At 54.9% G+C, this 26,853-nt stretch overlaps 1 protein-coding gene across 8 annotated transcripts in view; it reads left to right on the top strand.

The window, feature by feature from the left end:
• The window catches only part of HECTD4 (HECT domain E3 ubiquitin protein ligase 4), a 151,730-nt gene extending 125,885 nt beyond the window's left edge, over positions 1-25,845 (top strand). For 5 of the 8 annotated variants that reach the window (XM_054593995.1, XM_054593993.1, XM_054593994.1 and 2 more), the window contains 20 exons: positions 1,039-1,244; positions 1,544-1,674; positions 1,955-2,160; positions 3,583-3,762; positions 5,937-7,243; positions 8,451-8,658; positions 11,105-11,328; positions 11,415-11,566; positions 12,867-12,973; positions 13,666-13,789; positions 14,002-14,192; positions 14,943-15,089; positions 15,838-15,957; positions 16,561-16,716; positions 18,297-18,400; positions 18,589-18,810; positions 20,729-20,895; positions 21,218-21,413; positions 21,984-22,206; positions 22,720-25,845. In XM_054593995.1, coding sequence (XP_054449970.1) covers positions 1,039-1,244; positions 1,544-1,674; positions 1,955-2,160; positions 3,583-3,762; positions 5,937-7,243; positions 8,451-8,658; positions 11,105-11,328; positions 11,415-11,566; positions 12,867-12,973; positions 13,666-13,789; positions 14,002-14,192; positions 14,943-15,089; positions 15,838-15,957; positions 16,561-16,716; positions 18,297-18,400; positions 18,589-18,810; positions 20,729-20,895; positions 21,218-21,413; positions 21,984-22,206; positions 22,720-22,856 — 4,508 coding nt within the window. In that variant the 3' untranslated portion in view covers positions 22,857-25,845. Of the gene's footprint in view, positions 1-1,038; positions 1,245-1,543; positions 1,675-1,954; positions 2,161-3,582; positions 3,763-5,936; positions 7,244-8,450; positions 8,659-11,104; positions 11,329-11,414; positions 11,567-12,866; positions 12,974-13,665; positions 13,790-14,001; positions 14,193-14,942; positions 15,090-15,837; positions 15,958-16,560; positions 16,717-18,296; positions 18,401-18,588; positions 18,811-20,728; positions 20,896-21,217; positions 21,414-21,983; positions 22,207-22,719 lie in introns of those variants that run through there. The other 3 variants (XM_054593991.1, XM_054593997.1, XM_054593996.1) reach the window with 3 other exon arrangements.
• The last annotated feature ends 1,008 nt before the right edge of the window (positions 25,846-26,853 follow it).

Raw genomic sequence — 26,853 nt, 5'->3', positions numbered from 1 at the left:
CTCAAAAACCACAGGGGCCTGGGCAGTGCTTTCGCGCGCTTTAAAAAATGTAAGTATATCGCTTACTCTAGTCATTAATCTATTAAGCATTTACTGAGCTTCCCAAACTAATTGTGGATCAAGAAAAAGTATTATTTATGAAATCTAGTTTCTGTACTGTTGCCACGGATGTTCTAGCTGACATTATAAAGAAAGGAATATGTTCTTGTTACCACACTCCTTCGACGCAGACCTATTGATTCAATGTGACTTCAGGCCAAGCTGTTTTAATGCGCCAGCCTATGTGTCTCTGCTTACCCTGGGCGCTTGGGGTGGAGGCTGATGCTGTGGGCTGGCCGCCCTAGAGAATGCTAAGTGATGAGCCTGCCTGGCCCACTCCAAGACTGAGGGGCTCTCTCTATCTTCCTTGGGTACCTTGGCCTCAGGCTGATCCCCTTGGCCCCCCCTAGGCCACTAGTATGAGAGCAAGAGGTGAGGGGACAAGTAGCACTGTAAGCCTAAAGGGCAGCTCACAGCTGTGACATCCCAGCCAGTCTGCGAGCTACCTCTCCGCCAGCACATCTCAGCACCTGGGGTCCACTGACCCACCCCAAGAACTTAGAGGTGCCAGAACATACCTGGAAAGCTCCAGCGTGTTTCTGGGAGCAGCTTTGCCATGATGACCTAACAGTTTCTTGACAAACCCTGCTCTGAGCCACCCTAGCAACTCCAGAGCAGCTTGGGGTGGGCCAGGGCAGCCCAATAGGTCAGGCAGGCCCTGGGAGGCCATGAACCGAAGCAGCTCCACTTTGGATTTTATTTTAGGAAATAGTTTTGCTGTTCAAAAGAAAACAATTTAAAAAGCACCGATTTCCTGAACCCTCCCCCCAGCCCTCCCCACTCAAGATCACATGGGTAATGTCTGTTATCTGCTATCTTCCACCTCGTGTCCAAGCAAGCCCATCCCGAGTACCTGGACAGCCTGCTCACTGTTACTTACACTCTTGCAGCCCTTGGCTGCTGTTGTTCTGGCGAACTTTGGTTCCTTCCTGTCCGCAGACGGCACCATCAGCTCCAGCTCGATCCTCCTGGCCCAGTCTCTGCAGCACTGCGTCCATTCCCAGAACTGCTCGGCCACAGACCTCTTCTACCAGGGCAGCTCCCAGACGGTGAGAGAGTGGCTCAGTGTGGCCATCACGCGCACCCTGCACCAGGGCGAGGAGAGCCTTTTGGAGCTGACAAGACAGATCTGCTCCTTCCTGCAGGTAAAGCCTAAAACTCACATACCCCTGAACTGGGCCCCAAGTTTTCATTGGATGCCTTATGGGCTTGCTAGAAATGACACTCCTTCTTCCCCAAGCTCACCACGCCCCCCCTCCCCCAACCCAGTCCCCGCATTGATCTCCTCTTTCTGACTGCCTCGTCCCATCCTTAGTGTCCTTCCTCTGAAAGGCTTTCTTGTCCTGCTGAACGTGAGTGGCTCAGTCCTTTGCCTGGGAGCTGGAGGGACGGGGAGCCCTCCTGTACTTGGCCTGTACCTTTCCTCTTCAATGTCTTCCTGCAGACAGCGCCAGAGCAGTTCCCCTCTGAAGAGTTTCCCATCTCCGAGTCCAAAGTCAGCATGGATGTTAATTTCCCTGGGGCAGCTTTTGTTGTGGTATCTTGCAAAGAAAGTCAGTCTGGATTCCGCAAAGAGTAAGTTGCTGGTTCTCCAGATGGTTATAGGAGAGAAAAGTAAAATGGGTTCTGGGGGAATTGACAAAGAAACACTCAAATTCTTTTTTTTTTCCTCTATTGTTGTCTCTATTTGAAAATAATTTACAGTACTTCCATGTTTTAGAAATTAGCCTTTATAAAGAATGTCCTTCTGAATGTTGTGGGAATGAGTTCCCACCCTCCTTCTCATGACAAAGCATCTGTTGACTCTCCCTGGTGTGCAGGGTGGGCCCCCCTCACCCCTGTCCCTCCTCCTCAGTTCCTCTCTGTACAAGGCGCCCTGGGCGCGGGTGCTCGTGTACGGACTGGGCCACAAAGTGAAGCGAAATGGCCAGCTGAACCTCATCGAGGCCGTCTGCTACCCACGGGATGCGTCTCCGGCCAACACTGGGCTCACGCCGCCTCCCACCGCCAACCAGTACCCTTCTGTGATCCTGTCCACAGACAAGGTCCACATCAAGCTGGGTGAGTCCTGCATGCGCTCTTGGTAATGAGAACAGCTCGAAGTCTTTCTGGGCTTTCCTTTTTCTTAACGATAGAAAGCATTTTGTACCTCGTTCCTCGCTTTGGTCCAGTGTCCTCTTGGTGAAGAGCAAGGCTGCTTGGGACGGTGTATTTTAAATGCAGGAGATTAAAAGAGCTCTCCCTTTCCTGCCTGGGGAAGGCCTGGCAGGTGCCGCCCAGGCTGCGTGGGGATTTTCTCTCCTTCCTCAGTAGGGGTGGGGACACCTACGATTTAGATGGACCCGAACAGAGCAGGCTCATCAGTTAGCTGGAATAATGCCAGCTGTGTTTCCTCCAGTTCTCATTAAAGCCCGCATCTCTTGTGTAGAATGTAGTCCCTGGGGCACGGGCCTCCGTGAGCGGCTGTTCCCCATCCAAGTGCTAAACAGCCCTCGGAGTAGGCTGGGGGCCTGCTCAGTCACGTCTCCCGACACCCGGTGTTCAGCCTGTGAGGGCTCCCTCTCTGTAACCCTGAAGCCACTGCTGAGGTCTGCTGCGCGTGCCATGTCCAGCCGGCTGCTTCTGAGCCAGCACTCAGGGGAAGGGAGGGCCTGGTTTAACAGTTCGCTGCATGTTCTTGGTATGTTTGACAAGAAAAGATAGACACATGTTTGCTAGAGACAATTATAAGTGTATTGGAACTTTCAGCCCCAGTAATGGGCCTTGGCTTTTCCACAGCCCTATTACATCTGTAGGGAATGAGATGAAAGGATATTTCCTAAGGATTTGGTCATTGCTAAATAACTTTGTAATCTCTTTTTATTAAGGTCTGTTTTTTCCATAATGTTTTGCCTACACTAGCTGTTTTTACAACTTTTTAAGAAGCACAGAAGACCTCTGTCTTACCTATCATTCCCAAGGAAACATTCCCATGTCAACGTTTACCCCAAAGTGCAGGCCAATCAACGTGGTGTTTCCTGACTTGGCCAGGAGCCCAATGCCTGGCTGTGTCTGACCAGTGCTTGTATGGGACTTGGGTGCGATGCATTGTGGGCAGCTTGGGTCATATTGAGGCCACAGCAATGACAGAAAATAATAAAAGAGAATCAGAGCCCAAGGTCCTGGTAATTCACTCTGTAAACCTACCACAGACTTAATGCTCTTACGGGACTGCAGCCATGCCAAGAGGCTGATTAGTTCTCTACCAAAATCCGACTGACTGGGGAACGTGTATCCTTCCCTGTTCCCCTTGTTGTCGTTTGTCCTGTTGCCACACTGATAAGCGGACTCTTTGGAGGGATGTCCCCCAAGTTCTCTGGCCTTCAGCAGACGGGTAGCCAGGCTTTTGGGCCCTGCTTCTTCAGACACCTGGGAGGTCTTTTGCTCAGGCTTATTTTGATCAGGTGCTGCCGATCACAGCCCCCCTCTGGGCCCTTCTTCCAGGAGTGGCCCCGCCCCCGGGAGCGGTGCTGGTGCTGCACTCTCTGCCCCTGGAGTTCCCGCTGGCCATGGCCTTCGCAGAGCAGCTGCTGTCCTGGAAGTCCGAGGGCGGCGAAGGGAAGTCCGAGGATGAGCCGGATGCCGTCCCGACATCAGTCCTCCTGCAAGTGGCGGAGCTGCTGGGTGAGCACCCCCAGGGTCGGCCCCGGGGGTAGCTGTGGCGGGGCCTGAGGAAGGAGCTGCAGGGTGGGCGAGGGGTGACCGCAGGTAGCCCAGGCAGGGCGGCCCGCTCCCAGGTTACCGCCGTTTGAGGCGAGCATGGGAGACTGAGTGCAAGGTATAACGTAGGCTTCCAAATCCATGATCTGCAGGGGCTTCAACTGTGAAAGGAAGATGAATTTTATCACCCTTTAAAACATAACTGTGTGCCACTTTAACTGCAGAGGTGAAAGGCGTTGTAAAGTGAGTGGTTTGGAAGTAAATGATGTTGCAAATCAAACATTATGACTTCATAGCTCCTGAAGGGTTAAAAGGGGGTTGCATTTTGGCAAAAGCAATGGAATAATAAACTTAAGAGTTGTGCATTTATCATATGTAAATTTACCTCAAAAAATTCTAAATGAGTATTAAACTTTAATTAATGATGTATTTCCTTAAGTGCTTAGGGGTAAAACATACTAATGCCTGCAACTTATTTTGAAATAATTAGAAACTAACATGAGTGTTTGATTGAACAGAGGGATGGGGGAGAGATGTGTAATGAAGCAAATACAGCAAAATGTTATGCTGGGCATGCACATAGCTGCGGTGTCTTTCCATTTTTCTACATGTTTAAATTTTTTCATAATAAAATGTTGGCGGGAAAGAGAAAGACGCGAACTCAGATGCTCGCAGGGGTCAGGCAGCTGGGGCACACGGAGGGAGAAAGAGGGACATGGCCACAGGGCCGCGGCGGGGTGGGGGCCCTCCCGTCAGGCAGCCGCGGGGCCCTGCCAGCAGAGCTCCCTCAGGGTGCCTGCCGGGCAGCACCGCTTTTCATTAAAGAAAAGCCAGAGATCTAGGTATTGATGTGAATCCCCCAATTCTTAAATGTCAACAACCGATTTAAATTCTTTAAAACGCACTTGGCATGGAGCGGGGGAGGTGGGCAGAGAACAGTCCTCTGGGAAAACAGGATGTCCATGGTCTCCGCTCAGGGCCCAGCCATTTGCAATTTTGGTGGAGGACAGTTCTCCCCATGGCTGTCCTGCCACATAACGACAGATGGCAGAGAAGGACAACGGAAGAGGAACCATGTGCCCGAGGGCCTGGCCCTGGACCTCCCTGGCCCTTGTCCTGTGTGAGCGCCCATGAGTTATGTCCAGTTGGAGTGATCAAACAGTGGCGCCCCGAGAGCAGGCAGCTCGGCCCCTCCTTTATAGGCGCCGGGCTAAACTGGACGTTCGTGGGAAGTCACCCAGACCCAGCCATTGGGAATCACTGTCCACAACATGACTGCGTGAATGAAAGATGCACCTCCGGCATGAGGGGGACCTTGGTACAAATGTGTGGTCCACCTCGTTCAGACAGTATTTCTCAGACTTGAGTCATCCTCGTGCCACCATCGTGACCCCTGCCATGTCTGCAAACTATGCCTATCAGCATTTATTTGTCATTACGACAATTACCTCCTTTCTCCTTTTTTAAACTTAAGTTTAATTGGAAAGGAAACGTTGTCGTTACTTTAAATGGAAAATTAGTATCCTTTGCCGTACATAATGAGAAGATAACTATAAAAATAAAAAGATGAATAGTTACTGTTAGGAAATTCTGGCTAAATACAAATGCTTATCAAAGACTTTGAGCCTGTGATCCACTCTCTGTCTAGAACACACAGCCCCCAGGAAGCCTTTCTTACGCCAGCGGGTCTAAGAGAGGGCGTGAGAAGGAAGGGCTCCTTGCTGTGTATGTCTGTGCTGAGTGTGAAGCTGGGCGGTGCGCCCCCAGCAGCGAGCATCCCATGGTTGAGAAAACACTGTTCTAGGGACTTGACACTGATTGGCTTTGATAACCTGATGAGAAAGGAAATAATGATTTTTAGCCTCAGCTACGGAAGCCAGCTCCATGCAGTCATGTGCCACAGGGCTTAAGGCCACAGACCCTGGAGCCAGCCTGGCCGGCTCTCCGTTTGGGAGCTGTGACCTTGGGTGAGTCCTTCAGCTCTTGGAGGCTCTGTGTCTCCACCTGTGAGATGGAGCGGATACTGTGCTGTTTGTCTGCCAGGGGTGCTGCGAGGGTTGAATCCGCGCAAGTGCTTAGAACGGTGCCCAGCACTAATAAGGGCTCTGTAAGCGACTATTGCTTTGTGTTTGCTTCAGGAAACTTCCTGTGGACCACAGACATGGCGGCCTGCGTGAAGGAGCTCGTTTTCCATCTCCTGGCAGAGCTGCTGCGCACAGTGCACGCCCTGGAGCAGAGGAAACGCCCCGCCGGCCTGTCCTCCTCCATCGCCCTCCAGCTGAACCCCTGCCTGGCGATGCTCATGGCCCTGCAGTCCGAGCTCCATAAGCTGTACGACGAGGAGACGCAGAGCTGGGTCTCGGGCAGCAGCTGTGGGGGCGCGGGGACAGCGGCGGCCGCTGACCAGGGCAGGTTCTCCACGTATTTTCACGCACTCATGGAAGGTTGCCTGGCTGTGGCTGAAGTGACCCTGCCCACAAACATGAGTGTCTCGGCCAGTGGAGTGACCTCAACGACCGCCCCAAACCTCAGTGACTCCTCCTCCTCCTCCTCATCCTCCCCAGGACAGACACCACAGAGCCCCAGCCTCCTGTCCAAGAGGAAGAAAGTCAAGATGAAGCGGGAAAAGGCCTCCTCCTCCGGGAAGCGCCAGTCCTCCCGCTCTGGGGACTCCGACCCCGCCATGCTCAGCATCGGGGGCAGCAAGCCCGAGGACATGCTGTGGTTCCATCGAGCCCTGACCTTGCTCATCATCCTCCGGCACCTCACCAGGAAGGACCCGCAGGGCCTGGGCGTGACGAGCGACGCCATCGCCGATGCCTGCCAGGCCCTGGTCGGCCCCACTGCCCACAGCCGCCTGCTGGTGATCTCGGGAATCCCCACCCACCTGGATGAGGGCATTGTTAGAGGCGCCATCCGCAAGGCCTGCAATGCCCACGGTGGGGTCTTCAAAGACGAGATCTACATTCCTCTGCAGGATGAAGACCCCAAGAAGCCGAAAGACAAGGCCGAGGGCAGTGACGGGAAAGCCGAGCCCGAGAAGACCCTTGGCTTCCCCAGCACGGACAGCCTGGATGTCAGCACGTCCAGCAGCCTGACCCCGGCCATGAGCATCAGCGCATCCGCCTCCACCAGCCAGGCCTCCATCTGCAGCTCCCAGGGCATCTCGCAGACAGTCAGTGACCTGTCCGTGGACCTGCTGCCTGCGGGCCTCGAGCTTCCCCTCCCTCCTGGCTTGCTGGAGCCCCACGTGGTGTCCAGCCAGGAGAGCCTGGACATCTCCCTGTGCAGCACCGGCAGCCTGGGCAGCCTGGGCAGCCTGGGGGAGCCGCTGGACAATGCAGAGACGGCCTCGGTGTCAGACGTGGGCTCCGTGTACACCGCCACGTCCTTGGACAGCCAGCCCCTGGCAGCGCGCCCCATCAAAGGCTTTGCGGTCGTGGAGGTAACAGCTCTCACCCCTCAGCAGCCACTAAAATCTTGGGCTATTGGACTCCCTCAGGCCTCTCTCAGCCTTCCGCTGTCCTTTCTCAGGGATTACCTAACTCGTGGCACTAGGGCACTTGGGGCGCCCTGAGGCGGCTTTTGGAACCAGCCCCGATTTGCCATGCTGATTATCTGAGTTCGGGGTTACAGCTCTGAGAGCACCGTCACAGCTGATGCCAGGAAGTGCACGCAGTTGCAGCTGATTGCCGAGCGGGCAGGAGGCGGAGGGGCCGGAGGGGCCGGAGGGGCCGGAGGGGCTGGCGGGGCCGGTCTTTCCTGATGGATGGGCTCCATCACATGGGTTCCAACTCAGGCCCCCTGTGTAGCTTTCTGAGGGGCTTCTAAACATTGCTATCACATGACCTGACTGGCGTGGCCCAGTGGTTAGGCATCGTCTCACAAAGCGAAAGGTCACTAGTTCAATTCCCAGTCAGGGCATGTGCCTCGGTTACAGGTTCGGTCCCAATCGAGGTATAGCTGATTGGTGTTTCTCTCTCACATCAACATTTCTCTCCCTCTCTTTCTCCCTCCCTTTCCCTCTCTAAAAATAAATAAATAAAATCTTTAAAATAAAATTAAGAAAAAAGAAAAAACAATTGCCACCACAGGAGGGATCTTCACTGAGCAGCATGTGAACAGGCCCTTGCCATTGTTCCTGAGTTTCTGAGTTACCCGTGTGGCCGGGTCACATTGCCACTTCAGGACCCCATCTGGTTCTCGGGTCTCCTTGTTTGAAAACGCGCTGTCCTGTGACTCGCTGCACCCCTGTGGGACAGGAGTCAGGCCCCAAGGGAGAGTGGCCTCACTCGCCCTGGGAGGGGCCCGAGGGCCCAGCACTTGGCCTGCTCCCTGGAATTGCTTCTGTACCCCAGCTGCCTTCTTCTTGGGCACTTTCTCTGAGCCTGGCAAGGACTTCCGTGCCCAGGGCTTCGGGGTAAAGCCACAGACCTGGCCAGGGGTTAGCGGCAGACTGCCAGTCACGTCGTTCCCCTGAGGGTGGCCCCCGCTGGTATGTGGGTGAGGCCTTCCCAGGAGGCCCACTAGCCCAAGGCTGGCGAGGAGGGGAGGGTCCCAGGGGCGGGCGGGCAGGAAGGGAGCAAAGGTCATTCCTGTGGACAGGGGCGTCACTCTCTACCCTGTCCTGACCCTGTTCTTTGTTCACACAGATAAGATCCCGAGCCAAGATCGAGAAAATTCGAGCAAGTTTATTTAACAATAATGACTTGATTGGTCTGTCAAGTTTGGACGGTGAAGATGAATTGATGGAAATGTCAACAGAAGAGATTCTCACTGTATCTGTAGTAAATCAGAGTTTGTTTGACACTCAAGGGAGCCCAGGGTTAGAAGATTATTTCAATGATAAGTCAATTAAAGGTAGGTTCTGGACTTTTTTAATTAATAGACTTTTTTTAGCAATTTTAAATTTACAGGAAAGATGGAGTGAAAATTATTCCCCTCTCCATTCTCAATTTCCTGTATTTTTAACACCTTATGCAGGAGCTCTGGGGGCACCCCTGGATTTGCAGATGTAAGAAATGATCCAGGGGTGTTGGGAAGCCGTGACAAGGGCTCATCGCTTGGATAGCAGAGGATTCACCGTGCGCGCCTGCGTGTGGTGTGGAGAGAGGGCTGGGCGGGCCATCGGGCAGCCTGCCGCTGGCCGCAGGGTCACCAGCAGTGGCTCCGCCACCACCAGCCTCAGACACACATGTGGGCTTGCGTCCAAGTCATAGTTTTCTTTTTATGCAGCCAGGCTTCCCCTTCTGCAAGTTCAAGCATATTTATTTTGTTATGTCCTGTGGAGCCAGCTCGTACCAAGCACATTGCCGGTGCTCATTTGGTCATGAGCTTGAGGCAGCGAATGCTTCACCCTTTAAAACCAATGATTGGGGAAGCGACCGCTCCAGCTCCTTTTTCACAGTCCCCTGCTCTGTCACCCTGACGGCGCTCGGTGGGCCCTGGCTGTCCCGCCCCCACTCCTTTGCCAGGACACCGAGCGCTGGCCTGGGGCGCGGGCTCTGCCGAGGCCCCGCGTGACACCGGCACTCGCCCCATGCATCACCCAGAGTGGCAGCCACCTTCTCGTTGTTTTATGGTTACAGTCCTCTGTGCCCTCACTGTTCTTTTATACTCACTATTCTTTTAGCTGCTCGACTTTTAATCCAGGTTCTTTCCTCTAAATCCTTAGTGGTGTTTGAAATTTCATAATAGGGTTATTGTGTTTGTTTTGGTTTTTGTGTACAAAAATTGTAATATTATGTATGGCTTTTGTTGTTGCTGTTCAAATTTTTATTCCCCAATCATGAAATTTGTAAATGTCCCCTGAGCGCTAGGACCAGGGTGAGGTGAAGCCTTGGGCACAAAATTTCATGGGGCTCCAAGAAATTAATAATCTAGGTGAAGTATTAATGAAATGTTTATAAAAGTTAAAATGAAAGCATGATGAACAAAATATTTACATTTTAAATATTGGCAAGATCAGTATTACTGATTTTTTTCTTTGTATCAGACTTTAATGTGACTCAGCACAGTATTGTTAATGTTCTGCTTGTTTTTTTGTGTGTGTTTTAATTTTTAAAGTAGTGCATTAAAATATGTACCTCGATCACTGAGTTTTAGGGGGACTGGGCGCCTGCAGGGCCAGCTCGCTGTCCTCGCCCCGCCCTCAGCCCTGTTTGCTTGTTGGTGTGTATTTGGCCCCCTCGGCTGCCCACGTGGGAAGAGTCAGATCTGCGGGGAAACCCGAGGCCTTTTCCTGCCACAACTAGTGCTCTCCCGGTCTTGCCATGTTTTGAATTGGAATTTAGTTCTCATTCCTGATCCTGTTAGAGTCCAACCTTCCACATAAGGTGCCCAGTCTTCCGGCAGCGTGTTTGCCGCGTTACTGCCACGCGCATTTGCTCGATGCTGTTTAAGCTGTGGTTCCGCTAAGTCAGCTCTTACGGCTCGGCCCTGCCTTCCGCACACCCCGCCCCCCGCCCCGAGTCTTGCTGGGCCTTCGCACTGAGGCTCTGCTGGCTGGGCCTGACCCGGCCTGGCCCTGGGCGTCGCACGCCCAGAGAGAAAGGGGGAGGGTGGGGCAGGAAGGAGAAGTGAGCCAGCTCCTCGGCCGGCCGGGCCCTTGGCCCCGGGGGGCATGCAGACGGGCCCCTGCAGGAAAAGGGGAGCCCTCCAGGAGCACCTGTTCCGGGACAGAAGTGTAAGTGCTTTTCTCTGTGCTCCTGGACAGTGTTCTTCTATCAGAAAACTTTCTCTTTTCATCTGCTCGTGTCAATTTTGAAACATGTTCTCTAATAAGTAGTAACTGTTTGACAACCTGTACATTGACTAAAAATACTGGCAGGCTCTGACCCTCTTGTCCTTTGGGATTCTCTGTCACACACAGATATGTTGTTCAGTTGCGGTAGGTTCAACTGCCGTAATAAAGAGACCCGAGAGCTCAGTGTCTCAGACCCAGAGCAGGTTTACATCCTGCTCATGTTAGAGCCCAGGGTCAGTGCTGAGCTCTGCCCTCCCGGGGGCTTGTCATTGCTATGCAGCCAGGGGAGGGGCGAGCGCAGCAGAGGCCGCCTGGCCCGGGAATGGCTAGCGTCCCACGCCACAGAGCCGCCCCTTACAGCCAAGGAGACCAGACGGGTGGCTGAGGCGTGCGCCTGCAAAGGGGAAACGAGGCTTTGGTGCGCAGCGCGTCATCACCGCTAAAGGCCTGTTACCCACTTTTGGAAGCAAATTGTTTATGGAAAACAAAGCACCGCAGGGCTTGTCCCTGACCTGGCCTGTTCACGGCAGCCCTGTTTTGCCCGCCCCTGCTCTGTGACAGGTGAGAAGCTGGTGCCTGGGGCCAGAGAGGTGCTGACGGAGATATTTAAGAGCTGTGCCCATTCGGAGCAGATGCTGAGCCTGACGCCAGCAAAGCCCATCAAAGTGTCTGACATTTATCTTAGCAAAGAGCAGATCAACTCCCAGACGCCAGGCAACCTCCTTCACCTCTTCTTCACCAATGTCCGGCCTCCAAAGAAGGTTCTGGAGGACCAGCTCACGCAGGTAGCTGTCCCTCCCTGCCATGCCTGTGCTGAGCCTCCGGTGCATCTCGGGGGGAGCCTGAGGACGCCCCCTCTGGTCCTCCGCAGATCCTGAGGAAATACGGCGTGCCGAAGCCCAAGTTCGACAAGAGCAAGTACAGCAAAGCTGGCAAGGAGCAGCACCCCGGCAAGGTGGTGAGCACGAAGCGGCCCCTCTCCAAGCCGCCTGCCAAGGACAAGGCTGTGCTCAACAGCGTCAGGTGGGCGCCTTCAGAGTGCGGGAGATGGCTGGGCGGGGACGCATGGGGGCCACGTCCCAGCAGGCTCCCGGGCGGCCAGGCATTCTGGCTTTTCTCCGCTGCCCGGGTCCTTTCTGTCCTGGATCGTCAGCTGAAAGAGAGCCTTTCATTTTATCCTCAAGTATAGTAAAATCTGGACCACACAGGCTGGATAGGAGACCAGTCTGAATTCATACAGCATCTAAGATGTACAGGCTTGTTTAAAAATTCTAACTTCTATTAACCGCACAAATAATGCATAGTGATTATAGAAAGACTATAAAATGAGTATGTGCATATTGAAAAATTGAACTACCCCATGCATAGCAACTACTTTTCACATTTAAGTATATAGCATTGCATTCATGCGTATGTATTTTTTCTTAAATTTTAAATGGTTAAAATGGTCCAAAATTCAAGAGCACATGCAGTGAAAAGCCACCCTTCTTTCCATTCACCCTCAAGCCCCCCCAGTCCCCTCCCTGGGGCGCCCGAGTGACTCGCGCAGCCCTGCAGATGCTGTCACACACTCGGAGGCGGGAGCTGCGCTCGCTGAGGGTTCCCGGCTGAATGCCTTGCTGCTCATCTTGCACTGAAAGAACTTCCTTCTTCCTTTTTTTAATAGCTACATGCTAGTCCATGTGCACACACATACATGTGTAATAGAATTTTCTTTAGATAAGGGCTTATGACTCTCAGGTACTCATAGTTGAAACTCGAAACTTGGCGGCAAAGAGTTACCCAGCAGGAGTCTCAAGAGGACTTGTTTAAATAATTAGAGAAATAAGAGGCCTTTTCATTAATGATATACAAAGGGCGCTCCTGCGTCAGCTCTGTGCAGTAGAACTGTCTGCGCAAGCGACATGCGGGCTGTCTCTTGGTCCGTGCTGTTGGAGGCAGTAGCCCCTGGTCACACGGGAGCCCCTGACACGTGGGGAGCACCCCCAAGGAGCAGAATTTGCCGTTTTATTTTAACAATTTTACACTCAAGTAGCTCCACCTGGCTGGTGGCTTCCTCTCGGACAGTGCAGCTCTGAAGTAAGGAGAAAGAGTGTTTGAAAAGTGTTTCTTCACTACCTTTCACACTTGGCAGAATCGTCTGTCTTGATCACTTATGCTCAATAAACTTTTCTGGGGCAGAATAAGGCTGGCCTAGCCCCCAGCCCTGTCCAAACCCTGAGCCCTGGCTGGGGGTGTGAACTAACGCACGCGTGAGGTGCTCCGCCCCCTCTATCACGAGGGGTGTGGCCGATGGAGCACTGAGCCCATGCTGGGTCTGCAGCAGGGCTGCCCTGAGCGAGAAGAAGCCCACTGTGAAGCCCAAGTCCCCGGAAAAGAGCAAGCCGGATGAAAAGGACCCAGAAAAGTCACCCACCAAAAAACAAGAAGGTGAGTGAGCAATGTGGGGCTGACGCGGACCTGGGGGGCCGGGAGGCTTCCGTCCTGGGGACGGCGGTCCGCCGGGGAACCAGTGCTTTTGCCTGACTAGCTGGGCACCCTTGGGCTTTAGCTTAGGCATTGCTAAAGGCGCCAGGGCACATACCGGGCCAGCGCTGGTCGTTGTCCCAGGGTACTGTCTTTGATGACCATGAACTTATGGAGGTCAAAATAGCAGCTCCAGGAATACCAGACACCCAAGGCGAAGAATAGGTGATTGTGACTGAAGGTAAAGATCTGGACATCTGGCACAAGTTCCCTTCCAGAAGGTTCTTACCTGAGGCATGAGAACTTTAGTCTCCTACAGGCCCAGGCAGAACTGGAGGATGCCATTCTCACGGTCGCAAGATGAGCCGGCAGTGTTTCTGAGATGAGAGAAGGAGAGGGCCATGGGCGAAGCGCCGCGCCGACTGGCGACTAGACAGGTGGTGGAGGCTGCAGCTCAAGGACACCCATGAGGCTGGGCGACCTGCCCACTTGGGCAGTGGATGGGGAGGGCCCCTTAGCAGACCCTGGAGTGACAGGGGACAGGAGCGTGATAAGATGGGTTGGGCCCTGAAAGAGGATGCGACCGGAGCATGTGGCGTGGCCCCACTGTGCGCAGTTCTTACCAAGTTCCTAACGCTGTGAACACTTTGCACCAGTCCCTGAGGAAAAGTATCTGACCCTGGAAGGATTTCACAAGTTCGTTGTGGACCGAGCTAAGCAAGACATCCGCAGCGTCTGGAGGGCAATTTTGTCCTGTGGTTACGACCTCCACTTTGAAAGGTAAGAGGTGGGTCCTCAGCCCCTTTGATACCTCCTGCGAAAATTGTTTTCAGCCACAGGGTGCATCTCAAGAAAATACTTCCTGGGGAGCCATTCTCTCTACCCTGTTTTTAATGCCTGGGAGGCAAGGCCACCTTAGAAAGGTCCTCCTGGAGCTGGAGGTGGCCCTGGAGGACTCCAGCAGCCTCCGCCACCTCACCCTCTGCCCCCAGGTGCGCCTGCATCGATGTCCGCCATGCGCACAAGGCCTCGAGGAAGTGGACCCTGGAGATGGACGTGGCGCTCGTGCAGTACATCAACCGGCTCTGCCGCCACCTGGCCATCACGCCTGCGCGGCTCCACCCCCACGAGGTGTACCTGGACCCCGCGGACACCACCGACCCCAGAGTGGCCTGTCTCTTGAGTACGTGGCCTGGGGGAATGCTTGTCGGGGACGCCCCGAGCACTGCCCGGTCTGGGAGCTCCCGTGGCAGTGCTGGGAGTGTGTGCACAAGTCACGCACTCCGAAAATGGCCCTTCTTTGTGAGTCCACGCCTGCAAAACCGCCTGGCACGACATGTTGGCAAGTGGCCCCTGGGCTTATTTCTCCACCTGTCCCCACGTGCACTCCAGGCTGCGGCTTCGCCTGCGCACCCAGGCTCAGCCACGAGTCCGGAGCCCTTGCCCTCTCCTGGACATTGTGAAGGGAATTGTAGGCAAGGAATTGTCCCGTCTGTCTCTCACAGTTGGAGAGGAGACAGATGTGAGGACAGGCAAGTAAAGGACAGTGTGCTGGTGTCCCAGCTTCTTGGTTTTGAAATACCATTGGAGAAAGGTACACAGGACTCCACACTGTTGTTGCAATTTCTTGTACGTTGGTAATTATTTCAAAATTAAAAATTAAAAATTAATGTAGTACACAGTCGCGACATGGCCCAGAGGTGGCTGAGGAGACCTTGGATTCCTTAAGAGCCAGGGTCTCCCGCTGGCCTGCCTGGGCCTCACCCTTTGTCTCAGGCACGTTGGGAGATAAAATCCACTGCGGGTCCCCCTGGTCCCACTTGAAATGCCCCACTGCCTGGGGGGCCCACCCGAGGTGGTTCAGGAATGGAGTCTTGGCCTCGCCTGCTGAGACCCCAGCCTGACCGCCCCCTACCCTGCCCCCGCCCTGCAGACGTGCCCATCGAGAGCCTGCGCCTGCGCTTCGCCCTGCTGCAGTCCCTCAACACCACCCTGGAGACCTTCTTCCTGCCCCTGGTGGAGCTGCGCCAGACGCCCGTGCATGCACACAGCATCGCCGCCCTGCTGAAGGAGGCCAAAGGTCGGTGCCGCCGGGTCCGCGGCCACGCGGGACTCCTCCAGAGCAGCCACTCTGTGCTCTGAAACACGAATGTGCTCTGAAGGGAAGGAAACTTCCCAAACCAGGGTTCGGACTATTTAGAAAGATATAAAGTTCAAGCTGACTTACTCTCTGCCCCCACATTTCGGCCTCCCAGAGATGGCCATTAACAGATGATCATCAGTCCTCCCAGACTTTTCTATTCACATACAAATAGACACACATACACGCATGCGTTTGGTCTTATTTTTTAATCAAAATGGGTGTTACACGTTCCTGCTGCAGCTCCGTTTGCTGCGTGATAGCCAGCTGCAAAGACTGCCGGCGTGCGCAGCGCCACCACGCCTCCGGCTGCCGCGGCAGAGCCCGTCATCAGTCGTAGCGTTTTCTTGTTGATAGACGCTCGGGTGGTTTTTATTGTTTGCTCTTTCAGAAAATGCTGCAGCAAAGCTCCCTGTTCGTTATGTGTTTGGCTTGGTATTTCTGCCAGCTGGGCGTGACAGAGTCCAAGGGTTTGTGTGTTGATACTTGGGTAGATCCTAACACATCGTCCTCCAGAAGTCCCGACCGCCATGTCCCCCCAGCACAGTATGCAGGCACCCACCCAGGGACCTGAGGGGGTCCTAGGAGAGACTGGACAGACGCAGCAGCGTCAGCATGGCCTCAGGGGTGACTGGGAAAGAAGGGAAGCAGCCCCATCCCAGCCTCTCTCCCACATTCCTCCCTTCAGGGCTGATCTTCTATGACACAAAGGTGACTGTCATGAACCGGGTGCTGAACGCCACAGTGCAGAGGACCGCTGACCATGCGGCGCCTGAGATCACTTTGGATCCCCTGGAAATCGTGGGAGGTAAGACTGGCTACGGGGACTAGAAAAGGCACATGAAGGAAGCCTCTAGAAGAAAGAAGTGCAGTGTTGCTGTGACAGCTCCTCATTTACCTGGCTGCGCTGTCATTGTGCCCTCGCCACCCTCTCATCTCAGCGGTAGCTTCCGCCTTCAGGGTCCCATGTGAGCTCTGCACCCTAGGCAGCAGGAGGAAGGGGAGACTTCCAGTCACGTGTCAGTGGAGACCCCATCTGGCGGCCACGCCTCACTGCAGGGGCGGCCGGCAAATGCAGGCTTCATTCTGGCGGGCCACAGACCTGCTGAAATACGGGTCCTGGCACCAAGGAGAGGGGCATGGGGGTCGGGGGGTGACCTCTCCTGGAGACTGAGGGAAGGAGGGGAGGGGCCGGCACTTGGAGAACCGAGGCGGCGGTTCCATGAGAGCACCATGTGGCTAAGGCAGGAAAGATCTGAAGATGGCCCCAGAGCAGAGGGAAGGCGAGGCAGCTGGATGAGGAGCAGGGTGAGCTCCGAGAGGAAGGCCGAGGCCGGGCTAGGCACTGTCCTGCGGGGGGAGGGCCGCAGGCGGCCATGGGAGGGGTTCTCAGCTCCCCTCTCTCTTCCAGGAGAGATCAGAGCTTCTGAAAACTCCTACTTCTGCCAAGCTGCCCGGCAGCTGGCCTCCGTGCCATCCTCTCAGCTGTGTGTCAAACTGGCTAGTGGCGGCGACCCGACCTATGCCTTCAACATCCGCTTCACCGGGGAGGAGGTCCACGGCACCAGTAGGTGGCAGCCCCCGCAGGCTCTCCTCCCGCCCATTCTGGGCAGAGGCTGTGTTGAGAGTAAAATTCCCTGAGGTTATTTTTAGCCTAAACTGCCAGATCTCCCCCATTAGCTGAGTCAAAGGCTCATCCTCACCGCCTGCGCCCGGGACCGTCACACCCAACCCCCCGCAGACTTGCCCTGCCCCCAGGTGGGAACCGTGCCTGGGACTGCAGCCCAGTGCCGTCCAGGCTCGGGGAGCCGCCCCTGGTCAGCGCCGGGGTGGACGTGAGAAGGACGCTTCAGTGCGGACGGGCCTTCTTCCCCTGGGGAGCCCCTGGCTGGGGGTGGTTGGGCTAAGAGCTCATTAAGTGCCCCGTGAGAGACAGGTGTTGGGAGTCCTTGATGGAAATGGGACCTTCTGTCATTTCACTCTGAAAGGATGAGGACAAGCAGCTCAGAAAATGTCCCCTCGTGGCCCTTACGGTCACTTATAGTTGCAGACATTCAGGAGCTTTTGCACCAGGATGGGGGAAGAAGCCCAGTTGTTCACCCAGGCGCACGGGGAAGGACCAACTGTTGGGGCAGCCCCATCCCCGTCCCGCTCTGGTCCTGGGCGCGCTGTCCCAGCAGTGGCTCAGCCAGCACTGAGGTGTCCTAAGGACAGCCCAGGTTCTCCGAGGACAGGCCTCGGAACGAGCCAGGCCCCACCCCACACACACCGCTCCTCCGAGCACCAGAGCTCCCCAAGACGCTAGCGTTGTCCCACTTCACAGATAGGTCACTAGGCCACTTCAAAGGTAAGTAGCTTCCCCAAGGTCAGGCAGCTGCCTGGAGTTCAAACCCACCCAGGTCTGTCCAATTCCAAAGCCCCACCCTTGAACTTGGTGCCTTCAGCTGGCAGGAATCTCCTGTCTCTTCGTGGAAGCTGAGTGAGGGCCAGGCCCTGACACCTGTCCCCAGGCAAGTCCTCCACGTGGCTCTGACCAAGCACCCACCGTAGTCCTCAGGGCTTCCCGGCCTCAGGCACTGACCGGAATGCATAGGTTAGAAGAGGCCCCGCCAGAGAGGAATTTGCTAGAAAACCAAAGGCACCTTTTTGGAAGGGTAGCCATAGGAAATTGCTAATGGCCCATTGCCTTTGCATGGGCTCATGTGCCCATCCAGTCTCTTAAGCATTCACTGAACAGACACTGAGCACCTGGGCCCTGGAGGGAGCAATCCTGGGTAACACGGGGCCCTTCCCTGGGCACAGGAGACGGATGTGGATCCAACAAGCCCGCAAACCAGCGTGGGCTCGCAGCTGAGAGCTGCCCGTGTAGGGTCTGCGTTTGATCTCTTTGAATCCTTGAAACTAGCCTGGGAGGCTAGTTACTGTCCCCTCTGATTGATGGCTGAGGTGGCTCTGGGAATGAGGCAATCTCCCGGCTGGTAAGTGACACAGCAGCAGGTCTCCAGCCCGCTGGCTGGCTTGCTTTCCATCCCCCGGGGCTGCAGTCAGGCTGGCAGATGAGGCGATGGTCCCGAGCGGACAGACGGGGAGTGTCGGGCAGGGGCGCTTGCCGGGTCTGGCGCTCACAGGGCTCCCTCTGTCCCACAGGCGGCTCTTTCCGCCACTTCCTGTGGCAGGTGTGTAAGGAGCTGCAGAGCTCCTCGCTGTCCCTCCTGCTGCTGTGCCCCAGCGCAGCTGTCAACAAGAACAAGGTAAGGCGCCCGAGCCCTGGGTCGCAGAGGGCCGGTACCCCCACGGTCGGATCCCGAGGGGCCGTGGCTCCTGGGGCGTGTTCTCCTCATTCCGTGCCCTTCCACAAGCCGCCTGGTCTGGGCAGGGCTGGCTCCCGGACACAGGTTCCCAGGCACACACCAGTCCCCTCCTCTGCCTCTGCGTCCAGGGCAAGTACATCCTGACCCCCAGCCCCATCACCTACGGGGAGGAGCAGCTGCTGCACTTCCTGGGCCAGCTGCTGGGCATCGCAATCCGCGCAGACGTCCCTCTGCCCCTGGACCTGCTGCCCTCCTTCTGGAAGACGCTGGTGGGCGAGCCCCTGGACGCCGAACAGGACCTGCAGGAGGCAGACGTACTCACCTACAACTACGTCAAGAAATTCGAGAGTGTAAGGGAGAGCACATTTATTCAGGGAGACAGCAGGGCCCGGGGCAGTGCCCCTGGGACCCTCATTGCCGCCACGGTGGCCCCGGGGACCCAAGCTCCCCAACTAAAGACTGGTAGGGTCTCCCAGGAACATGAGGGAATGAGAGCCACCTCCCGCAGCCAGCTTACTTCCTGGGGACAGAAGCCTCTGTCTTCCCTCCCTGATGACAGCGGCTGCCTGGGACTGACCCTACCAGCCCTGCTGGGCCTCCAGGGACGCGGGCGAAGGGTGCCCGGCAACTGAATGAGCAGAGGTGTTGGGGTGGGAAATGCGGCCCACAGGCCCAGTGTCACAGTAAGGAGGCCTGTCTCAGGGCCTCATCTAGAGCCCAGATCAGTTCCCCGGGGTCCCCCAAGCCTGGCCGAGGAGGACAGAGGAATGGAGCTCCCTGTCCCTCCCCAAGTGCCCTGAGACACGTAGAGGCAGCGAGACCACAGCCATGTCTGAACTTCTGTCTCTACACACAGACCAGCCCCCGGAGGGGATGTGGCCTATGCCTAGGTTGCCACTGAGCTGAGGCAGCTGCTCAGGTCTATGGCCTGGGGCAGCAGCCAGGAGGCCCGCAGTGGGCCGGCTCGGGCGCACATCCCGCCCTCAGGGAGCGCCCTGCTGCTTGGAGAGGGGAGCCGGCTGCAGCCCAGGTCTGGCCCACCCCACGTGTGCTCTGGGTACCATGCACTCTGCCCCAGCAGGGGGTGATGGTGGCCTCTGATCTAGCCCTTCCCCCTTGAGAGCCACCTGCCTCTGCTCACAGGGGAGCTGGCTTTGTGTCCGAGGTTTGTCTGAGCCTGCTCCATGGGGACCTCAGCTAAAGGAGGGTGTCAGCTGATCCTGCCTCCACTGGCACAAACGGCGGTGGGCCCCCGGGGTGGGGAGGAGTGGGGTGGGAGCGGCGGGTTTGCCAGGCTCTCTGCAGCTGTCCCCCTGGTTACCACTCGAGGGCAGACTGTGCAAGGAAGCAGAAAAGCCAAGGTACTGGATAGCAGTTGGCTTGGAAGCAGAAACAAGGGTGATGAAGTGGCTAAAGGGTCAAAGCAGGATGCCCCCCATGGCCTGGGGACTTGTGGGCGGCGGCGGCCTGGGCCGCGGGCAGGCGGGATGCCAGGCGGTGTCCCGGCAGGTAGCCCAGCCAAGGCTTCTGTCTGAAGGGGAGGGGCAAGGCCGCAGAGGCAGCTGGACACCAGGGAAGGCAGCGCTGCTCTGGGGGTGGGGGCGGGGTGCCTGCAGCCTCCACGTGGAGAGGAGTTTGCCACACAGGACACACTCATGCTCAGACCCTGACCTGCGCCATCGCCATCCCGGGGCTGCGGTGTCGGCTCCTCTGGGTCACACCCTGTCGTCTCGCTAGGCCAGCGTGCACATCGGTGTCGTTTGGAACCTAGCTGCGCTGTGCCAGTGGTGGAGGGGCCCACATACCCCCCCACACACAGGTGGAATTAAGTTGGGGCTCTCTGCTGGCAAGTGGCAAAAAGCCCAACTCAAACCAGCTTAGGAAAATAATTTTTAAATGACTTCCTCTTAAAACTAAATGTACACATATAGACTTGACTTCAGGCAGGACTGACTCCAGGTGCTCAGATGACAGTGTGAAGAGGGCCCCCAGCAGGACAAGGCGTGCGCCTCGCCATCCACGCGCACCAGTGAAAGAGGCCGCTGCTGCCGAGCAGCAGTAGGAAAAGCCCTGCCACCGGGGTCTCATGCCCAGCCCTGACCAGGCGGCCAGGCCCGTGCCGTGTGCCCACGCGTTAGGGCCAAGAGTAGCCCCCGCCCACACCGCACCTGGGGTCTGCCCATCTGGAGAGCGGGGTGGGGGGGGCCGTCTTCCTGGGGGCTGTGGGAGCGGGTGGGCGGTCAGCCTCCAACTGCCCCTGCCCCCCAGATCAACGACGAGACCGAGCTGGAGGCCCTGTGCGCCGAGATCGCCTCCCAGCACCTGGCGGCGGAGAGCCCTGACGGCCCCAGCAAGCCTTGCTGCCGGTTCACCTACCTGACCATGACGGGCGAGGAGGTGGAGCTGTGCAGCCGCGGCCGGCACATCCCCGTGGCGTGAGTGTGTGCGCGCAGGGAGGGGACTGGCCGAGCTGGCTGGTGCCTGGGCGTGGGCAACAGCACGAGGTCCTCGGTCAGGGGACCACCAGTGTGAGGGAAATGAGGCAGGACGTTGGGCGCCAAGGAAGGGTGGGTACTGGTCTGCAGCAGGACTTGGATGTTAAGAATGCGTCAGCCCTGGAGTCGGGGATACCCACAGGCAGCCAAGGGACTCACTGAGCTGCCAGGACTGGGGAATCTGGGCAGCTGGGCCCCAGGAGCAGCCCCTCCACTGCCTTGGCCGCCTCCCTCCCTCACCTGGGTCCATCTGGCCCCACAGGTGGGAGAACAAGGACATCTATGCGGCGGCCATCCGGAGCCTGCGGCTGCGGGAGCTGCGGAATGACGAGTGTGTGGCGGCCGTGCGGGCGGGCCTGGGCTCCATCATCCCCCTGCAGCTGCTCACCACGCTCAGCCCTCTGGAGATGGAGCTGCGGACCTGCGGCCTCCCCTACATCAACCTCGAGTTCCTGAAGGTCAGTGGCCGGGGGCTCGGCTGGCAGGCAGTGTCAGCCATGGCCTGGCCCGTTCATCCTGTGTCCCAACACTGTCCTCACGTGTGGGAGGAGCTGGGCTCACCCCCATCTCGCAGCTTGGTAAACTGAAGCTAAGGGAAGGTCATTTGCCCACGGTCACACAGCCAGCAAGTGGCTGTCAGACTTCATACCCAGATCACGTGCTTCCAGAGCCCGCGTCTTACGCCGCCATCAGAGGCAGGCAGCCGTCTCGCCCAGACCCCTCCACGCCACAGCTTGTGCCTGCTTCCCTCAGGCCAGGCCCTGGCACCCTTGGGCCAGTGGCTCCCCCTCTAGTGAAGAGTGACGGGACCTGCCCGGTGGGTCTGAGGGATCACACACGTGTAAGGCCTGCTGCCAGGTCCAGTGCCCAGGCCACAGGCACCCAAACACACCACTGCCACTGTGGCCAGTGTCATTGTGGAAACCTCCATGTCCCACGGCCACCATTTCCCTGCTGCACCTGTCCCAGGGCTGGGCCCAACTGGCAGAGCCCGGACCCACTCACGTCTGGGGGTCTTTCTCTCGCAGGCCCACACCATGTACCAGGTGGGTCTGATGGAAACAGACCAGCACATCGAGTTCTTCTGGGGGGCACTGGAGATGTTCACCCAGGAGGAGCTGTGCAAGTTCATCAAGTTCGCCTGCAACCAGGAGCGCATCCCGTTCACCTGCCCCTGCAAGGACGGGGGCCCCGACACAGCCCATGTGCCCCCGTACCCCATGAAGATCGCCCCTCCAGATGGCACAGCAGGTACTGCCCACCCCTCGTCATGCCCCAGGTGGGGACAGGCAGGCCCTGCTCTCAGTCTGGAGCTGGGCCCTGCGTGAGAGAGAACGATGGACCAGGGGTGAGGGGCGGGGCACCTGAACACTGAAGTCCAAATGTAAATGAGGGAAAGGCCAGGAGTCCTGTGCCTTCCAAACTGGACCGTCACCAAGGGGCAATACAGGCTCAATGTTGATATACCTTCTAATATTTTTAAAAGCTAAAAGCCCAGAAATGTTTTAATCTTTCAACTTTTAAGTGCAGAAAAACAATTTAAAAATCAAAACAAAACCCTTTGCCGGTCAAACAAACCTGTCCTCAACCAGATTCCCTCACAGGTCAGCGAGCTGGTGACTGCTAAGCAGCAGTTGTGTGTCTGCCTTTTTTCCAGAACCTTCTCCTGCCCCACCCCATGTGAGAGGCCAGCTAGGCCTCCCCGGGATCCCAGCCCAGCCGCAAGCCCAGCCCTCTAACACTGGCCCTGTGTTTCTCCGGTAGGGTCCCCAGACTCTCGCTACATCCGCGTGGAGACCTGCATGTTCATGATCAAGCTTCCCCAATACTCCTCTCTGGAAATCATGCTGGAGAAACTTCGCTGTGCCATTCACTACCGCGAAGACCCCCTAAGTGGCTGAAGGGAAGGAGCTCCAGAGTTAGGCTGTCACCAAGGCACCACTCTGCCGGCTCGGAAAGCCCGTCACTGCTGGGCACGTCCCTCCAGGGCCCTGCGTGAGGAGTCGGCGACATTTTGCTTTTCCGAACTTATGTCCACATTCCAGGACCTCCTGGAAGACTTAATCCTTTGTATTTGTACGTTTTGTGATGGGTTGGTTCTTTTGCTACCTGTTCATGGTATGTTTGTAGGGTAGTTTAGTTCCCAGTTTGTGACTCAGTTGATCTTCCTGGACACTGTCTTTCGTGGGCACTGGATTCCGATGCCCTCAGGCCCCAGATGGTTCCACATCACAGAACCACCCAGCAGGAAGCTGGCGATGAAATGCCATCTGTCGGCCCCTCAGTGTCCTCCTCCTTCTGCAGAGCACGCCCACCAACAAGCCTGTGGCCAGGCCTGCCCTTCCTACCTGGACCTGGAGTTCCTCCTGGGCTTGGCTCCTGGAGGCCTTCTCCCGTCTTGCCGTGGTTAGGCCAGTTACCCAAACATGGGAGGTTTATATGTTAACCTTCTGGCTTTAGAGCCTTGTTAATGGTCTGGGTTTTTCTGAGGAAAAGCCCACCGTGATCCTCCCCTCTCCCTCTACTCAGACAACCCTCTCTGCTGTCTTTTCTGGGGCCCTGGTCTGAGTTTCCACGCGTGTTCCTCAGGAGCAGGTGACCAGAGGGTTCGTTCCCGACATTGTTTCAGAGCCTGGCCGGGTGCATCCCAGCTCCAGGAGTCGCTGGACAGCCAGAGTTGGAGGGACAGGCTTGAGACTGACTGGATGGGAAAGCACATGGTTCCAGCCTACCCTGCTCTGCGCGCAGACACGGCCAGTCCTCACGGCAGTGTTCGTGATGGCAGAGGACTGAGAATGGAGAGGAGTCTGAGGTGTTCTGCTTGATTCGAGGTCTACTTCAGTGACTAAGACCTTCAAGTCCAGATGGAGACACAAGGGGGGGGGGTCTCTCTGCTCCCCTGGCTGGGCCCACCCAGCACCCCCCTTGCCGCCCCATGTGTGTGCCAGGGCTGGGCTGCTGCAGCTCACCCACTGCCCCAGTGCATTTTTGCCCCAATAGGTCTTTGTCCAGTGGTACTTTGTTCAAGAGCAGCATATGCCGTCTTGTTGGACACTGTCATTTTGGGCCTTGCCAGTTCTCACAGAATCCCATCACTGTATTTATTGTATAATATTGTGAATATCAGAAGTTCTGAGCAAGTGCTGGCAGGCCGCTTGGGTGAGTGGGTGCTGGTAAGAGGAGGACACTGTGGCCCTGCCTGCTGGAAAGACGTGTGGGGTTTTTGAGCCTTTAGCATCCATCTCCTCCCCTGTTATTCTTAGGAACTGCATTAAGGACCATTGTAGAAAAGCTTCCCCGACCTAAGGAAAAGATAGACCTGGATTAACCTTCGGTGGCATTGCTTACATGTGATGCAGGATCAGTGTCTGGAGGTGAGTGCCTGCAGTTTCCCTGCTGTGAAGGGCTGTGGTGGGCCACTGCCTCTTGGGGCCACCGCCCCTAGCCTGGAGGTCACAGTGGGATGTAGTCCTGACAAGGATCCTCTTATTTAATTTCTGCATAATGAAAGAGCCTTTGGATTTATTAGGAGTGGTTCTTCCTCCTATATTTTTAAATTCTCGGTCCCCTCCAATCCTTCCCATCCACTGAATGGACTCAGAATTCTGTCAGCTACCTCCCCAGGAGGGGTTCGGGAAGCTCTTATTGGCCCATCACTTGATTAGGTGACAGCTGTGAGTAAGGTATCTGCTGCTAGCACGACTGCTTCTCCCAGAGAGCACATCAAGGTCCAGACAGATCTAAACCTTGGCCCTAAAACACGTGTGCTGTAAAGTTACTTGATGTATATTTATTATAATTATTTATGGTTGCATTTAACAAACTTTTCATTCAATTTGATGCTATTTACACCATCGCTGTGTAAAGGAAGCTCACTACAGGAAGTCTCACCAATAAATAATCTTCATCTAATTTTGATTTACCCTAAGAGTTGTGTGATCATCTACTCTTCTAAAAAAAAATTTATTTTTCAATTAGACACTCAGTATTAGTCTTGGGTGCCTAATATAGCTGCTAATATAGCAGTAATTAGGCATTTATATATCTTATGAAGTGATTCCCCCCCAATAACTTTAGCACCCACCTGATGCCATAGTTATTGCAGATTATAGTCTCTAAGCTGTACTTTACATCCCTGTGACCTGTTTTTATAACTGGCAATTTGTATATCCCAGTCCCCTCACCTTTTTCACTAACCCAACTCCCCTCTCATCTGAATCTATGAATTTTTGTTTCATTAGGTCCATTCATGTTGTAACAAGTGGCAATGTTTCATTTTTTATGGTTTAGTATTCTATATTTATAGATATTTATCCATTCATCTGTCAACAATTCAGTTTCTTCCATACCTTGGACATTGTAAATAATGCTGCAATCAAGAATAGGCATGCATTATCTTTTCAAATATGTGTTTTGGATTTCTTTGGATAAATACCCAAGTAGGACTGTAGGATCATTTGGTGGTTCTTATTTTTTGAGGAACCTTCATACTGTTTTCCATGGTAGGCGTACAAATTTGCAATCCCACCAACAGTACACACAGATTTTCTTTTTTCCACATCTTTGCCATTTGTTTGATTTATTGATGGTAGCCATTCTGACAGATGTGAGGTGACATCTTATTGTTTTAATTTGCATTGCTCTGATGATAATGTTGAACATCTTTTCATATGTCTGGCCATTTGTATGCCCTCTTAAATTGTATGAAGTCCTTATTTTGGATATTAACCCCTTACTGGTTGTATCATCAGAGTTCTCTTCTACCATCCAGTGGGTTGTCTTTTGGTTTTTTTGCTGATTTCCTTCATTGTGCAAAACTTTAGTTTGATGTAGTCTTATTTATTTTTCATTTCCCTTGCCTGAGGAGGTATATATGAAAAAAAATACTACAAAGAACAATGTCAGAGAGCTTACTGCCTTCGTTTTCTCCTAGAAATTTTATGGTTTCCGGTCTTACATTTAAGTCTTTAATCCATTTTCAGTTGATTCTTACATGACAGGGTGGGGCAAAAGTAGGTTTATAGTCATGAGTACACAAGAGTTTATTCTTGTACAGAAAGACAATTAATAAATAATACAAACTGTAAGCCTACTTCGGCCCCCACCTGTAGTTAAAGAAAGGAATCTGGTTTCATTTTTTTGCACGTATGCTTCCAGTTTCCTAGTATCATGAGTTTGTATCTATGAATCATGTGGACTTGCTACATCACCCAGTCTTGGCAGAGTGGCCTGGCGGGGGGGGATAGTGGCACAGTCTTCCTGGTTGTCTGAGCTGGGTGCTCCAGGGGTGTCCCTGTGTGGGTTGGGTTCACCGTCCTCTTACAGTTGTGCTTTGGTTGCTGTTGGCACAGCAGTGATGGGACTGGTCCTCCAGGCTGACTGGCTGTGCGGGCTGGTTCCGACCGCAGCGAATGAGCTCTCGTACAGGGGCTGATCCCACAGAGCAGGAGTCACAACAGTACGTTGGGGATTTATAACATACAGAAGTAAATGTACGACAGTAAGCGCAAAGGCTAGGAGGAAAGAAACTGTCTTGTGATACCAAATGTGAAGTGATATAATATCCCTGGAAGGCAGACTGTGATAAGTTAAAGGTGTATACTATAAACCCAAAAGCTACTACTTAAATGATAGTTTTAGCTAATGAGACAACAAAGGAGATAAAATGGAGTCATAAAAGTATTCAAAAGAAAGCAGAAAAAAGGAAACAGCACATGGGACAAAGAAAACACATTTTTGAAACCACCCATTTCAATAACCACATTAAATGTGAATGGCCTACTCACCCCAATTAAAAGACAGATGGGTTCCAGGAAGCACAGAGAAAGCCTAGTTCTGCTTCCCTTCCCCCATACCTCCCTGAGGTCACCAGAGGGCACCGGAGAAGGAACCACAAGA

The sequence above is a fragment of the Pteronotus mesoamericanus genome, unplaced genomic scaffold (assembly GCF_021234165.1).
Source record: "Pteronotus mesoamericanus isolate MK-2021 breed Mesoamerican mustached bat unplaced genomic scaffold, CSHL_Meso_final scaffold_507, whole genome shotgun sequence".
NCBI classification, from domain to species: Eukaryota; Metazoa; Chordata; class Mammalia; order Chiroptera; family Mormoopidae; genus Pteronotus; species Pteronotus mesoamericanus.
Note: the sequence above shows the minus strand (reverse complement) of the source record. Positions and strands in the feature narration are given on the sequence as shown.